This window comes from Chelonia mydas, chromosome 12 (genome assembly GCF_015237465.2).
Source record: "Chelonia mydas isolate rCheMyd1 chromosome 12, rCheMyd1.pri.v2, whole genome shotgun sequence".
In the NCBI taxonomy this organism is placed as follows: domain Eukaryota; kingdom Metazoa; phylum Chordata; order Testudines; family Cheloniidae; genus Chelonia; species Chelonia mydas.
In genome coordinates this window covers 10,529,473-10,544,502 of record NC_051252.2, presented here as the reverse complement: position 1 = coordinate 10,544,502, position 15,030 = coordinate 10,529,473, and the positions used below count along the sequence as shown (strand labels likewise).

The 15,030-nt window shown below is 39.9% G+C and overlaps 1 protein-coding gene across 4 annotated transcripts in view; it reads left to right on the top strand.

Moving 5' to 3' along the window:
• Positions 1 to 15,030, top strand: part of NFATC3 (nuclear factor of activated T cells 3) — a 137,133-nt gene that overhangs the window by 85,942 nt on the left and 36,161 nt on the right. For all 4 annotated transcript variants that reach the window (XM_037877397.2, XM_037877398.2, XM_037877396.2 and 1 more), the window contains exons 4-6: positions 9,472 to 9,671; positions 10,775 to 10,947; positions 11,802 to 11,942. In XM_037877397.2, the coding sequence (XP_037733325.1) occupies positions 9,472 to 9,671; positions 10,775 to 10,947; positions 11,802 to 11,942 (514 nt within the window). The remainder of the gene's footprint in view (positions 1 to 9,471; positions 9,672 to 10,774; positions 10,948 to 11,801; positions 11,943 to 15,030) is intronic.

Sequence of the window (15,030 nt, the reverse complement as noted above, 5' to 3'; positions counted from 1 at the left end):
TTACCTTAAGCTCAAGGTACTTTATTTCCAGACTTTGAAATTTGCCTTCTCGTTCATATGTACTCAAATTCCTCAGAGCAGTTTCATGGTTCATAGTGGTTTTATAAAGGCATTGTGCAAACTGTATCCAAGTTACCACATTCATTTTCAGACTTTCAAGACGGTTCTTGTTACCAATGTAAATATCGGTTTAAAAAGTTAACTGGATAACTTTTATATATAATTAAAAATTATATTGTTTAACCATTAACCGTGGTCACTCCGGCACCAAGTGGTGGGCTGGATTCCCACTGGGGCTGGGGCCGCTCTGCCCGGCCTGCCAAGGACAGGGCTGGGGTCCTGCTGGCTTGCCGCAGAAGGGGCTGCTCCGGCCTTCCTGCTCCGGATCCCGCCTGCCCATGTGTCGAGGATGGGGTCCCTCTGGCCAGCCGATGCTGCTCCTTGCAAGGAATCTTTTTGTCAAACATTTCCTGAATCTTTTTTGTTGTCGAGCATACTTGCTGACAGGTATTTTGAAATAAATTGCCAAAATAATTGAAATTGGTATGATTATATTGTTGTTTTGACTAATAAAATATTCAGAATTTTAAAATATTGTGTATAGAACTTTTTTAATTCTTTGGTGCAGAATTCTCCCAGGAGTAATTATAGACAGATATATACCAAATATCTGGCACAACCAGGTACTGTGGGAAGGCACACTCTTCAAGAGGTTGTCCTTATAGATCTGCTTAATCACTCATGCGAGCTGCAGTTAATTCCTCTTAATGGAAGAGGCTCTTACTGGCTGAGTTGTGACCAGTTCAGTCTCTTCTGAACCAGTTGTTTCTAATGACTTGACTTTCTCAGCATGTGGAGCTGCTTCACAGTTGAAGCACTCCAAAAAGCTGAAAGGGTGGGGACGAGAATCAGTGTCTTTATCTTTTTTTTTAAAAAAAAAATACATTTAAGGTTTTACATCCTCAACTAGGACCCTCAATAGATTAAAGAAATTCATATGTCTTTGGCATGGAAAATAAGAGGTGGTATGGACTGAAGTTCTGTCTTCAGCCATACTGTGTTATAGCTAGTGTCCTATATATAAGGGGAACCTTGTTACTAGTAGTGAAAGCAACACGTGGGCATTCAGACCCAAAGGATGCCAGAGTATTTTTTTTGGTTTTGTATGTTTCAAACTCTTAATGGATACAGGTTACATCTTGTATCATCTTCCAGTTTGCTTCCAACAGGGAGGTTAGGGACAATCTTTGATTCATCCATTACTGGTTCCTCCTCAGAGGACACTATCTTTGCTTTCAGAGGCTAAAAGTCCAAAAGCTTCAGGGTTGACCTTGGGTTGACCTAATGTATTTTGGGATGGGATCTGGCTTTTCCTAGGATTCTAAAATGCAGAAGTCCCATCTTGAGCTCAAGGGGGACTCCTAACCTCATATTGAAGAGCGCTCATTCATCTTTGCTTGCTGCTTCAGGTCTCAGCTGTTCAAGTCTGTTTTGGTTGGTGTCTTTACCTTTGGCCATCCCCCTTTCATTGGGATCCTGTGCTACCACAGGGCCCTTTTCTTTATGGGACTTATGAACCATGGCTTATTTGGGAATAATTTAGTAGTACCCAACCATTTAGGCCTTGATTCCATACGTCTTTTTAAGCTACTGGTCTTTTACGGTAGTTGATACTCATTTCTGTTTTAATATATTTGTGCAACTTTGCATTTTGTATAAACATTAGGAATTATACTGTTAGCTGAATCTGTTACAACATTCATAGTCCCAACTTTAGTTATTTACATGTGGTGTTTCTGCATTTCAATGCCCCATTGTTCTTATACCTCTGCTTCCTAAGTGTGTATTTAGGATTGTTACTGTTTGTGAGGAAAATCAAAATTTATTTCCCTAAAGAAGAAAATGTAATGAGGCAGCCAGCAAATAACAGCGATTGCTGCTATCTCTGTGGTGTTGCTGAGAACTCCTGCTCAAACAAGTTGTGTGTGAAGTAAATGGCTCTCTCAGTAAGAAACCTTCTTGACTTTGTTTTTTCCATTTGATAGCCAAAGATCATGAGTTTTCAGGTGATGCAGGACACACACACAAACTTTAGTCAAACTTTTATATGGCATATTAGATTTTTTCTTAACCCAGGGCTCTCATTGTGAGGGCTCTTGATTTAAAAACATGTTTCTGGTCCTTAAAATTGTGGGGGGAGACCTTGTGTCATAAATATAAAGGGAAGGGTAACCACCTTTCTGTATCAAGTGCTATAAAATCCCTCCTGGACAGACAAAACCCTAAGATAACCTCACTGGCACCTGACCAAAATGACCAATGAGGAGACAAGATACTTTCAAATCTGGAGGGCGGGGAACAAAGGGTTCATCTGTCTGTGTGATGCTTTTGCTGGGAACAGATCAGGAATGCAGCCTTACAACTGTTAGTAAGTAAGCTAGCTAGAAATGCGTTAGATTTTCTTTTGTTTAATGGCTGGTAAAATAAGCTGTGCTGGATGGAATGTATATTCTTGTTTTTGAGTCTTTTTGTAACTCAAGGTTTTGCCTAGAGGGATTCTCTGTTTTGAATCTGATTACCCTGTAAGGTATTTACCATCCTGATTTTACAGAGGTGATTCTTTTACCTTTTCTTTAATTAAAATTCTTCTTTTAAGAACCTGATTGCTTTTTTCATTGTTCTTAAGATCCAAGGGTCTGGATCTGTGTTCACCTGTACAAATTGGTGAGGATTCTTATCAAGCCTTCCCCAGGAAAGGAGGTGTAGGGCTTGGGGGGATATTTTGGGGGAAGACGTCTCCAAGTGGGCTCTTTCCTTGGTATTTGTTTAACATGCTTGGTGGTGGCAGCATAGGGTTCAAGGACAAGGCAAAGTTTGTACCTTGGGGAAGTTTTTAACCTAAGCTGGTAAGAATAAGCTTAGGGGGTCTTTCATGCAGGTCCCCACATCTGTACCATAGAGTTCAGAGTGGGGAAGGAACCTTGACACCTTATGAGAATGTGAACTGAGTATAAACCCACCTTGACTCTTCAGACATCCTGAAGGAGTAGTTCTAAGAAGTGCAAACCACCCTTTTCTTTTCAGTCAAGGCCCTGTGGACTCTGCAGTTCCATGGAATTGATCCAGTATGCCAGAATTCAGCTTTTCTTCTTTGAGGAGTATCCCTGTGGGTGCTCCACTTTAGGTGTCTTGACACCTGCTCTTGTAATCGGAGATTTGTGGTAGCAGTGCCCGGTTGGGCCGTGCACACGTCATAGCCATCTTGTGCTGCTCTGAGCATTTACATAGTGGTCCACAGCCAACTGTGTCCCTGTTACTTCTCTACCTCCTTTGGCTTGAGTTAGAGCAATCATCAGCACCCTCTCTTAACTCAGATAAGATTAATAGTAGATAGTTCATAGTTATTGATAGTGTTAGCTTAGCTGTGGTTAGCTACCCTATCCCCTTGCCCTACTATAATTTCTTCTATTTCTTCATTCAAAAAATATTTTTTTTCCCTTTTATCTTCCCTATCCACCCCTATTTCTTTGACAGGTACACAGCTATAGCCTCAAACAGGGTTTATCCCTGTCTTTTTCTCTGAGACCAACTTTCTCAGGAATGCCTGGCTCACCTGGCTTTAAATGCTGCCTGACTTGCAGACTCTCTGTATCGGTTTCTGATGGCCATGCACAGTGTGTCTGAGACCCACATTACTCAAAAGTGCCCACCCTGCAGAAAGCTGGCACCCAGGGCAAGAAAAGCCTGAGATCTCCAACTGAAGTTCCTCATGATGGAGAAAACCCTCAGGCCAGTCTCTGATCCTGTGTCCAGGACACCCCCTCACCAATGGTCACCAGTAGTAGCTTCTGACAAGGGTTCTGCTCCAACAACAGCTGGCAAGGAGCCTGTTCCAACAAAGGCTACCAAAAAGCAATCCCCGAACCAAGAATTGCCTAAAAGAAACGATCTCCAACTGAAAAATCTGCCCTGGTACCGACAACACCAGGAACACCTGGTACTGAGAGTTCCCGAAGAGCTAAAGACCCTGTGCGGCCAAGCTCAAATGGAGGTTCACATAGTAAAGTGAAACCTTCCAGCTTGGCACCCACGGAGCTGAAGAAAATCTCTGCATGGAGTAGTACAATGGTGCCACCTACTGTACCCATGCCGCACAGCTTCAGTACCAGTGAATGGAGTACCTAAATCTTCAGTACCGGTGAGTGGAGACCCATCACAGATCTACGCAAACTCAACAAATTTGTAAGAACACAACATTTCAGAATGGTGACTCTAAACACAATAATTCTGGCCCTAGAGAAGGGAGATTGGCCCTCGACTTCCAGGATGCATATTTTCATATTACCATACACTGGCCACACAAGATTCCTGAGATTCACCCTAGGGAAACAACATTCCAATACAGACTACTATCTTTCAGCCTGTCCTCTGCTCCGAGGATCTTCTCCAAAGTTCTTGCTGTCATTGCAGCTCACTTCCGCAGACACGGAGTAATGATATTTCCATACTTAGACGACTGCCTCATAAGGGCACCAACATGGCAAGAAGCAATAAATGCCATCCAGAGCACGGTAACTCTTTTTTTCATGAACCTAGGGTTGCAGATAAATGTGCAAAAGTCCACACTGGTTCCTGTACAAAAGTTGGAATTCATAGGAGCCCGTCTCAACTGTCTGTCAGCAATAGCAACACTACCCCAATAACTTCCTCACTCTAGTCAATCTAATTTCAACAGTGATGGACAGCCCACAAACATCCACCAAAATGTGTTTACATCTCTTGGGGCATATGTCGGCAACAAAATTAGTTGTCAAACATGCCAGACTCCACCTGAGATGCTTGCAGGCCTGGCTTTGAATAGTATATGTGCCACTCAGACACTCTCTCAACAGACACCTCACAGTGCCACACAGAGTAAAAGACTCTCTAACATGGTGGACACAACCAAAGAACGTCTGTTCAGGAGTCCCTTTCCAGCAAAGAACTCCAACCATGACAATCACGACAGATGCTTCCCTAATAGGGTAGGGGGCACACCTACTCAACAATATGGTCCAAGGCCGCTGGTCCTCACCAGAGTCCAACCTGCACATAAACTTACTGCAGTCTAAAATGCATGCAACACTTTCTCCCTCTAATCAAGAACAAAGCCATCAAGATCCTCACGGACAATAAAGCATGCATGTTTTACATAAGCCACTCAGTGGGAGCATGATCATACTCCAGGGCGGGATTGAGACACCACTCCCTAGGCAATGCTCATCTCATTAAAATGGGAGGCACCACTGATGTATGCATTTCCTCCAACCCCACCCCTAAGCAGAGTCATTCACAAGATCAAACAGGACAAATCCATGGTCATTCTTACAGCACCTATGTGACCAGACAAACATGGTTCCCATGCCTGCTTCAGATTGCAGTGAAACCGCTTCAAACCCTTCCCTTAGTACGTCACCTTCTGTATCAAGATGTGGGATGCATCCGTCATCCCAACCTCACAGTACTCCACCTCAAGGCCTGGTTACTCCATGGCTTACTGGGGTTGAGGAGGCCTGTTCTGAGAAAGTAAGATATATTACTGAACAGTTGGAGACCAAGTACAAGAAAGACAGACATATATCCATAAGTGGAAATGATTCTGTATCTGGTGCCAAGATAAACCTCTTTTACCACAATCTTCTCCCCTACCGAGGATCCTGGACTATATACTAGGACTCCATCAGAGTACACTTGGCTGCTGTTACCTCCTTTCACAACAAGGTGGATGAGGGTCACCCTATTTGCTCACCCAACGATTAAACGCTTCCTTAAAGTCCATTGAAAACACTTATTCCACAATAAAAAACCCTATATCTATGTGGGACTTCAACCTTGTTCTACGTGGACTCATCAGAAAGCTGTTTGAACCCCTTGCAACCTGCTCTTTTTTGCACTTATCCATGAAGGTGGCTTTCCTCAATGCCATCCCGTCCTCCAGACAAGTAGGGGAATTAGGTGCCCTAATGGAACACCCACTTTATCTTTAAAGAATGTTGTATAAGGTAACTCTATGACCGCATCCCAAGTTCCTCCCCAGTCACCTCCCCCTTTCATTTGAACCAACCCATTTTCTTAACTGTGTTTTATCCAAAGCCACATGCAGATGGGAGGGAGGCAGGCCTCACTCCACACATTGGATGTTCAGAGCATTAGCTTTCTACACTGAAAGAACAAAAACTTTTAGAAAATCACTGAGACTGTTTCCATAACAGAGCACTCAATGGGTCAAACCATCTCAAAAGAGAGACTATCCAAATAGATATTAGGATGTATCCATTTATGCTACCAAAAACCACAATCTACAACCTCCAGTGGGAGTTCACGCACACTCCACCAGAGCACAGGCAACATCCATGGCCTTTCTCAACAATGTCCCTATCACTGATATCTGCAGAGCAGCAACCTGGACATCAGTCCATAGATTTACGAAACACTGTTTTCTAGAGCAACAATCTGCTCAGGTGTTCACTTTGGGCTCACAGTGTTATCCACCATCAATAACGCACCTCTTAATCCCCTCCCTTCCATTGAGGGGCACTGCTCAATAATCACCTAAAGTGGAGCACCCCCAGGGACACTCCTCGAAGAAGAGAAGGTTATTCACCTTGTGCAGTAACTGAGGTTCTTCGAGATGGTTGTCACTGTGGATGCTCCACTACTTCCCTCCTCACCTCTACTTCAGAGTTTGATGTAGATTCTTTGGGGTAGAGAAGGAACAGGGAGACAGTTGTCTGCACCCGCTATGTAAATCTTTTGGAATGGTGTGAGATTGGTACCACGGGTGCGCAACCCAACCCAACCCGGCACTGCTACCACAAATCTCTAATTACAAGCATAGGGTGTCAAGACACCTGAAGTAGAGCACCCACATGAACAACCGTCTCGAAGAATCTCAGTTACCTCACAAGGTGACAGAGTCCTGTGGCACCTTATAGACTAGCAGACGTTTTGGAGCATAAGCTTTCGTGCATCCGATGAAGTGCTTATGCACCAATACGTCTGTTAGTCTATAAGGTGCCACAGGACTCTTTGCTGCTTTTACGGAGCCAGACTAACATGGCTACCGTTCTGATACTTTGCACAAGGTGAGTAACCTTCTCTTTCCTCCCATGGAAATTGCCATTTTCCTGTAGCCAGTTACACAGCACCTTTTGTCTCCCTGCCAGACCTGCCTGCAATTGTCTCTTGCACTGTTTTCCCCGCAAAGGGAAATTAAATTTACAATACATGCTTCCAGAACTGTTCCACACAACAGGTAGCAGCCAACCTCCCTTTCTTCCCTCTTTTGTGCACGAAGCCTAACTTTTCCCTATGGCAGACTCCTACCAAAACACACGCCAGAATGCTTGCCAGCTATTTTTCTACTTCACAGGAGTAGTGATTGCTGGCAGAGGATGACCAGGCATATATACTCCCATTACAAGGAAGCACTGAGGCATTTGAAAACGAAGAAAGAAACCTACTGAATTCTTCATACAAAAGCTTATGGGTTTACAAAATCAGACTGTCTTATTAAATGTCAATTCTGTAAACATGAAAGTTCTCCAGGCACCATATTTTGTGTCAATATGAATGATGGCCTCATAATTGATTAAACTGATTAGTACTCTGAGACACAAGATGTAATATAACTGCAGTTCAATTTGAGAACTGTAAATCCAGTGGAATTTGTATATAGGTGCTAGGTCCGGTTTCTGCCATATTGCTAAATGGAGGGGAGGCTATAGCTAAATGAGAGGATTTTTTGTTGGATGGGGGAATGGTGTAGAGAAAAGCTGAGAACCACTGCCATAAGGATTAAAATTTGTTTGAGGTAGTGCAGTGCTATAAATTCTCCAGATTTTATGGTCTCTTTAATTTAAACTGGTTTCAGAGTAGCAGCCGTGTTAGTCTGTATCCACAAAAAGAGAGAGAGTATTTGTGGCACCTTAGAGACTAACAAATTTATTTGAGCATAAGCTTTCATAAGTTACAGCTCACTTCATCTGTATTTTCCACTGCATGCATCCGATGAAATGAGCTGTAGCTCATGAAAGCCTATGCTCAAATAAATTTTAGTCTCTAAGGTGCCACAAATACTCCTTTTCTTTTTAATTTAAACTGTTTAGGTTTAGAGTCCAGATTTTTATTATTTAAGTATGGTTAACTCTTTGAATTCACGTTCCTAATTTTTTCAGGCACTAAAACAAAAGGATGGGGTTGATCCTTGTGGTTACATTTTCAAAACACAGGTTCTGCTTATTACTGATATAAAGCAGTAAATTTAACCTTTGGAGAAAACACTTTTTTTTCTAAATGTGGCAACCATATGCAACAAAAATTCGTTTTAAATTCAAAATTATTAGTATCATTGTAGTTGCAAATAGAAAGAAAGATACACAGGAAGAATTTACTACTTTAAATGTTTTCTGTGCTTGAAAACATTCAATTGTCAACTTCCCTTCACAGTTAAATCTTCTATACATATGTTTACTACTACATGTTGTAGAATTAGATAAATTAATGAAAATAAAGTGGTTTATAATATTGAATCAATTTTTTAAAAATGAAATGCTAAGAATAGTGTCTCTGGTATAGAAGTTACATAGGAAAAATGATAAAATTCTTTCTTGTTGGAATAGCTTCAATTATCTGAAATATCTAACTATGAAAACGTTTAATTTTGCATTTTCTGCTATGGAAGTAATAGGTTAATTTTGACAATACTAATTCATAAGTGTAGAGAGTTTTATTTGCTTTTAAAATTCAAAAGTTGTAGAAACTCACTAATAAACTATTAAACTGAAGAAACTCCAAAATCATAATTTTCTTCTTAATATTTTTCTAAGAACATTCAAAATGAATTAAGGAGCTTTAAATCCTCCCATTCATTCTAAGGGCTTGTCTAGATGGGGACACTCAGGAAAATTAATCTGGATTAACCAAAGGTGTGAATTTAAAGTGGATTAGTTACACACACGGGTTTAATGTGGTTTATGCTCTTATTCAGAATTGCAGAGGCCTTCATTTGACTTAGTGTTTTTCATTTTGGAAATGAATTAAGGCTAATTTAATTCTGAATAAGAATGTCCGCGTGGGGGTTTAATGCAATTTGACTAATCCACTTTAAATTCACACTTTTGGTTAATTTGGATTAATTTTCTAAGTGTGTCAATGTAGACAAGCCCTAACAAACTTCTTTGTAATATTTGTTCTCCTAATCTGTCCTGAAGGACAAGCAATCTACACATGGTTTGCTGCTTGTAGAATCGTTTGTGATGCCATGTCAGAGACTGAAAAAGTTTCAAGGTCTGTCAATAAATATTAATAGCTTAATATTTTTCCTTTTATAATTGTGTATTTATATATACAAATAAAAATGTAATTTGACTCAAAAATACGAACACCATAAAATCCAGTTAAAGCTTAGAATTGTATCTATTTTTTTATCAGCTCATAGGCTACAGCGAGAAGCCAGTAAACCTACAGATGTTCATTGGAACAGCAGATGATCGCTACTTACGACCTCATGCATTCTACCAGGTGCACCGAATCACTGGGAAAACGGTTGCTACTGCTAGCCAAGAGATAATAATTGCCAGCACAAAAGTACTGGAAATTCCACTTCTTCCTGAAAATAATATGTCAGCAAGGTGTGTAATAGCATTTCTCCCAAACTAGCAAGTTAATCATTTGTGTATTCCTTTCAAAGCAATACAAGGTTGAAAATGTTTTGTTTTTTTTAAGGTAACTTGACACAGCCCTAATTGCTTTGATTTTTAATTGTGTACTGTATGTAGTGTCTGAGGGTTTTTCCTGCCAGCGAGCTTTTTAAAAAAAAATGCTTTTTGCTACCTGTAGTTGGATTATTATCCCAACTTTTCTTCAGACCTCTGTGCAAAATCTGAAATGGAATGATTATGTATGATTATGATTTTAATGAACAAAGGGGGAACCTGTTAGCCCATCTAAAATGCTACACCATACTTAGAAGCCAAGTGAGCACCATAAATTGTTTCTTACATGAATCAAGTTCAGTGTATATACTGATTTGGCTAAACATGCGTATAATTTTTCAGTATGAGTAAGAATACTTTTTTTAATGCTGGGGGTTTTTAGAAGAAAAATGGGGACTACTATATAATGCAGCAACAGAGTTTGTTTAGTTATGGGTTTTAATGTATATAACTTTATTTTAATTTTTCCATAAAATACTTCTGTAGTCTTCCATAGTTGTTGTCCCATAACAGTGCAGTGCCGTATCTCTCACCCTATTATTTAGTTGACTATATAACCGTTGTCCCAAATAAACAATAATTGTTATTTTGGAATCTCAGAAAGTTTTGTTAGGCCAGTTGGTTGCAGGTTTGATCATTTTATGACACTGTTTCCCATGCAGAATTGTACATGGTTGTCACTTCTGAGCGACTTGTTTCAAAACTGTCATCAGGAAGACAATATTGTAATACAAATAATTGATTTTTTTACTTTTAAAAAGTCACATCCTCAGTCCTCTAAAGTTCCCAAAATGTAACTTTACAGCTGAAATCCATAGTTTCCTTTTTTGCCCTAATTTAAAACCATATAGTAGCAGCTATCTAAGTTAGTGGCACAGAGCAAAATTGAGTTCTTTTTAGTTCTAATTTAACAAGAGAGTTAAACTGAGACCCTTAGGATATGTTTTTGATCATTTAGTAATATTTGACTACTTTTTCTCCATCTGTCTTCCAATCCTTCTTCTCCCTTTGTCTTCCAGTATTGATTGTGCAGGTATTTTGAAACTTCGCAATTCAGATATAGAGCTCCGTAAAGGAGAGACAGATATTGGAAGAAAGAATACCAGAGTGCGACTTGTGTTTCGTGTTCATATCCCACAGCCTAGTGGAAAAGTGTTGTCTCTACAGATTGCTTCTATACCTGTTGAATGCTGTAAGTTTTGTAACAATTAGTCTCTTGCACACATTTAAAATCTCTTAATTACAGTTGCAATAGCTTTCATTTCCATGTCTCAGTAGAATTTTTGGCAGAAGAATCCACTGGGATATTATGGCTGTGAAATTATTTTTTAAACTCTGTGCATTTACTGTAAAACCTGTCTATTACTAACTGAAGATACTTGGAGAGTACTTGGAACGTGATAGATTTAAATGTAAAATTAAAGTATTAAAATTTCCTTAAAAGCTTTTCAGTATGTTAAATTGTGTTAATAAAGAAATTAACATTAAATAAGTGGAAGTTTATGAAGAGCAAAATTTGTACTTAATGCACTTTTTCATGTAAAAAGTAATAATCATGTTTTTGCATAGGAGCAGCAGTATTCATTTTGGGTTTTATGTAACCTAATACTTTACTTTATTACTAATACTATAATTTATATATTTAAAAGTCAAAGCATTTATTTTTGGAAAAAATGCTAATAAATGGTTTCAGTTGGCAGATTCTACATCCTTACTAGAGACTACGTAGCAGTGTTTCTAATTCAACAGTTCAAGTTCTTTGTGGTATTCATTTGTAAACTACAGGTATGGGAATACCAAAATGGGTCATATAAAGAATCTTAAGTAGTTTTTGCTAATAATTCTTTTGACCTTAAAATAATTCAGAAATACTTTAAACAGAGTTCACTAAACTGAAAAGTGAATCCAATGTATGCAGTTAACCTGTTGCAAAGGTTCATGCTTGCTTACTGTATTAGCCTTAATTTAGTAATTTCTGTTTGACTCAAAATATGAAAGTAGTGAAACTTTTTTTTTTTTTCCTTTTTCAACCCTTTTTAAAAATAGCTCAGCGATCTGCTCAAGAACTTCCTCAGATAGAAAAATACAGCATCAACAGTTGCTCAGTAAATGGAGGCCATGAAATGGTTATGACTGGATCTAATTTTCTTCCAGAATCAAAAATTATATTTCTTGAAAAAGGACAAGGTAAGTTACCTTTTTTAGTTTTGAAAAGAACTGCTGGAATTATGAATGTTTCAGTGGTAAATACATTAAAACCGTTACAACTTGTAATCTCAATTTGATCAGTGATCTGTGTTCTGCGGGTTAGCTGCTATAAATGAAAATAGTACAGTTGCTGCCTCAGGAAGATAATTACAAACCAACTGGTCCCTCACTGAAAACTTGGAACTGTAGAGAAAGTGCTGCTTATACATTGCATTGCCCTTCTCTTGTGTTTTACTAGAAAAAAATTTTGTATGAAACATAACAGGGACTATTTGACGTCTGTTCCAGTTATTTGTTCACCATTTGTGTCACGTGTTGCCTGTGACTTAATTGCTGCTTAGGAATTAGCTGTGATATCAGGCTTTCAAGTGATGAATTTTGGGATTCCTTCAGAGACCTTTTCCATGCAGCTTATCCAGAACACCTTGTCCAGTTCTGGGAAAATACTTCATCCAGTTTTCTGGGATACCAAAAACTCAGAAGGGATGTGGACAAATTGTAGAGAGTCCAGCGGAGGGCAACGAAAATTATTAGGGGGCACATGACTTACGAGGAGGGGCTGAGGGAACTGGGCTTGTTTAGTCTGCAGAAGAGAAGAGTGAGGGGGGATTTGATAGCAGCCTGTTAGCAACCTGAAGGGGGGTTCCAAAGAGGATGGAGCTTGGCTGTTCTCAGTGGTGACAGATGACAGAACAAGGAGCAATGGTCTCAAATTGCAGTGGTGGAGGTCTAGGTTGGATATTAGGAAACACTATTTAATTAGGAGGGTGGTGAAGCACTGGAATGGGTTACCTAGGGAGGTGGTGGAATCTCCATCCTTAGAGGTTTTTAAGGCCCAGCTTGACAATGCCTTGGCTGGGATGATTTAGTTGGTTTTGGTCCTGCTTTGAGCAGGGGATTGGACTAGATGACCTACTGAGGTATCTTCCAACCCTAATATTCTATGATACTCAGCCTGTGATCAAACTATCCCTTAACCTTCTATTTACTAAACTAAATAGACTCGAAGAACTCAGTCACAATAAGGCATGTTTTCTAATCCAGTAATCATTCTTGTTTCTCTTTGCTGAACCCTCACCACTTGGGTTTTAGCCCATGAAAGCTTATGCTCAAATACATTTGTTAGTCTCTAAGGTGCTACAAGTACTCCTGTTCTTTTCACTTTATCAATGTTCTTCTTGAAGTGTGGACCCCAAAACTGGACATAATATTCTGGTAGCAGTTGTACCAATGCCAAATACAGAGGTAATATAATCTCCATATACCTGCAGAGATTCCCCTGTTTCTACATACCAGGATTGCATTAGCCCTTTTGACGACAGCCTCACATTGGGAGCTCATATTCAGCTGATTACCCTCCAGCATTCCCAAATCATCTTCAGAGTCACTGCTTCCCAGGATAGAGTCCCCCAGTCCTCTGGTCTACGTTCTTTGTTCTTCGAGTGATAGTCCCTATGGTGTTCCACTGAGGATTGCATTAGGACCATAATTGTCAGTGAACGTTCATAACTCCTTACATACATTTTTGCGATGACGACCAGTATGTCACAGGTTTTTCAGTAGACCCTTTACATGACACTCTCTGGCAAACTTGTATTTAGATGCCAGACCCAAGGAATCCCTGTAGCCCTTACACACCCCTATGTGCTCTGCCAGTTGGCACCAAGAGGTTCCTGGGTCACAGTGCTCCAGCTGCCTCTGTTCCTTTCAGCCATGACTAGCTGATGGGTTAGAACCGATCTGGGGTAAACCTGGATCAGTCTTCACTGTCTAGCTGAGATAACACTATTAGGATTTTTTAATATAGGATTAATTGGTGTGTATAGCTAAGGATAGACTTTAGTCAAAACTTTCTTTGGTTCTGAGATGGTCGATCCAAAGACTAATAAGGCAGGCTTTAAAACAGAGGTGGGCAAACTACGGCCCGTGGGCCACATCTGGCCTGCGGGACCCTCCTGCCCCTGAGCTGCTGGCCTGTTCAGTCCAGTTGTCAGTTCAGGCCTCTGATCTTGATCTTGTGTAACAGGTGATCAGCAGACAGTGACTTTCTCCTCAGGGTGCAGCGTCAAAAAGAATGGGTCCAGGGGGGAGAAGTTGGCTTCTCCTCTTAAGTATTTCATAGGAATCCCACTTAACTTTGTCTAGCATGTTGTTTTGGAGTCCTTTGAAGCTCATAACACTGCCCAAGACTTACATTAATCACATCTCCTAAAGAGTTACAGACAATCCCACAATAACACACACACATTTGCATTTTTAAGACAATCAGATCCTAAAGATACTTTACCTTAAAGTCAGTAAGGTTTGTCCAGAAATTGCCATTTCTGTTACAGTCTTCAAGAAAAGATCCAGGATCATCAGATCCAAAATCTCATTGTTGGTGTCTGCTTCTGTATCTACAGCCAACCCACAAGAAAGAGCTTTGTTGGAAACTAGTAAAAATAAGTTGTCACATAGACTGTCAGACTTTAAGGCCAAAAAGGACCATCATGATCATCTAGTTTGACCTCCTGCACATTGCAGGCCATAGAACCTCTCCCACCCACTCCTGTAATAGATCCATAACCTCTGGCTGAGTTACTGAAGTCCTCACATCATGATTTAAAGACTTCAAGTTAAAGAGAATCCATCATTTATTCTAGTTTAAACCTGCAAGTGACCCATGCCCCATGCTGCAGAGGAAGGCGAACACCCACCCCAGGTTACTATCCAGTCTAGTACATAAATATTTTAAAGGAAGTTAGAGATAAAATTAAGGGTTGGTTACTCTCTTCCTAGCAGATACAATATTACCTGTTTGGGTAAATATTCTTTATACTTTGCAGTAGTGAATATCAGAACCTCTTGACTTGTGTCATAAAGTGGAGGAATGGTATTTTTAAAAACAGTTAACTTCATCCACTTGGCAAGATTTCTACTCTAACTCTCTCCATCTGAAAATTAATACAAGTCTAAAGATCAAAAAATTATGACCTTCTCCTTAAACTGCCATTTTCCTTAAACTGTTTTCTAATTCTCATTGCCCATCTGTAATGTAGTAGTTTTTCTTTTTTATTGTCCTGCACCC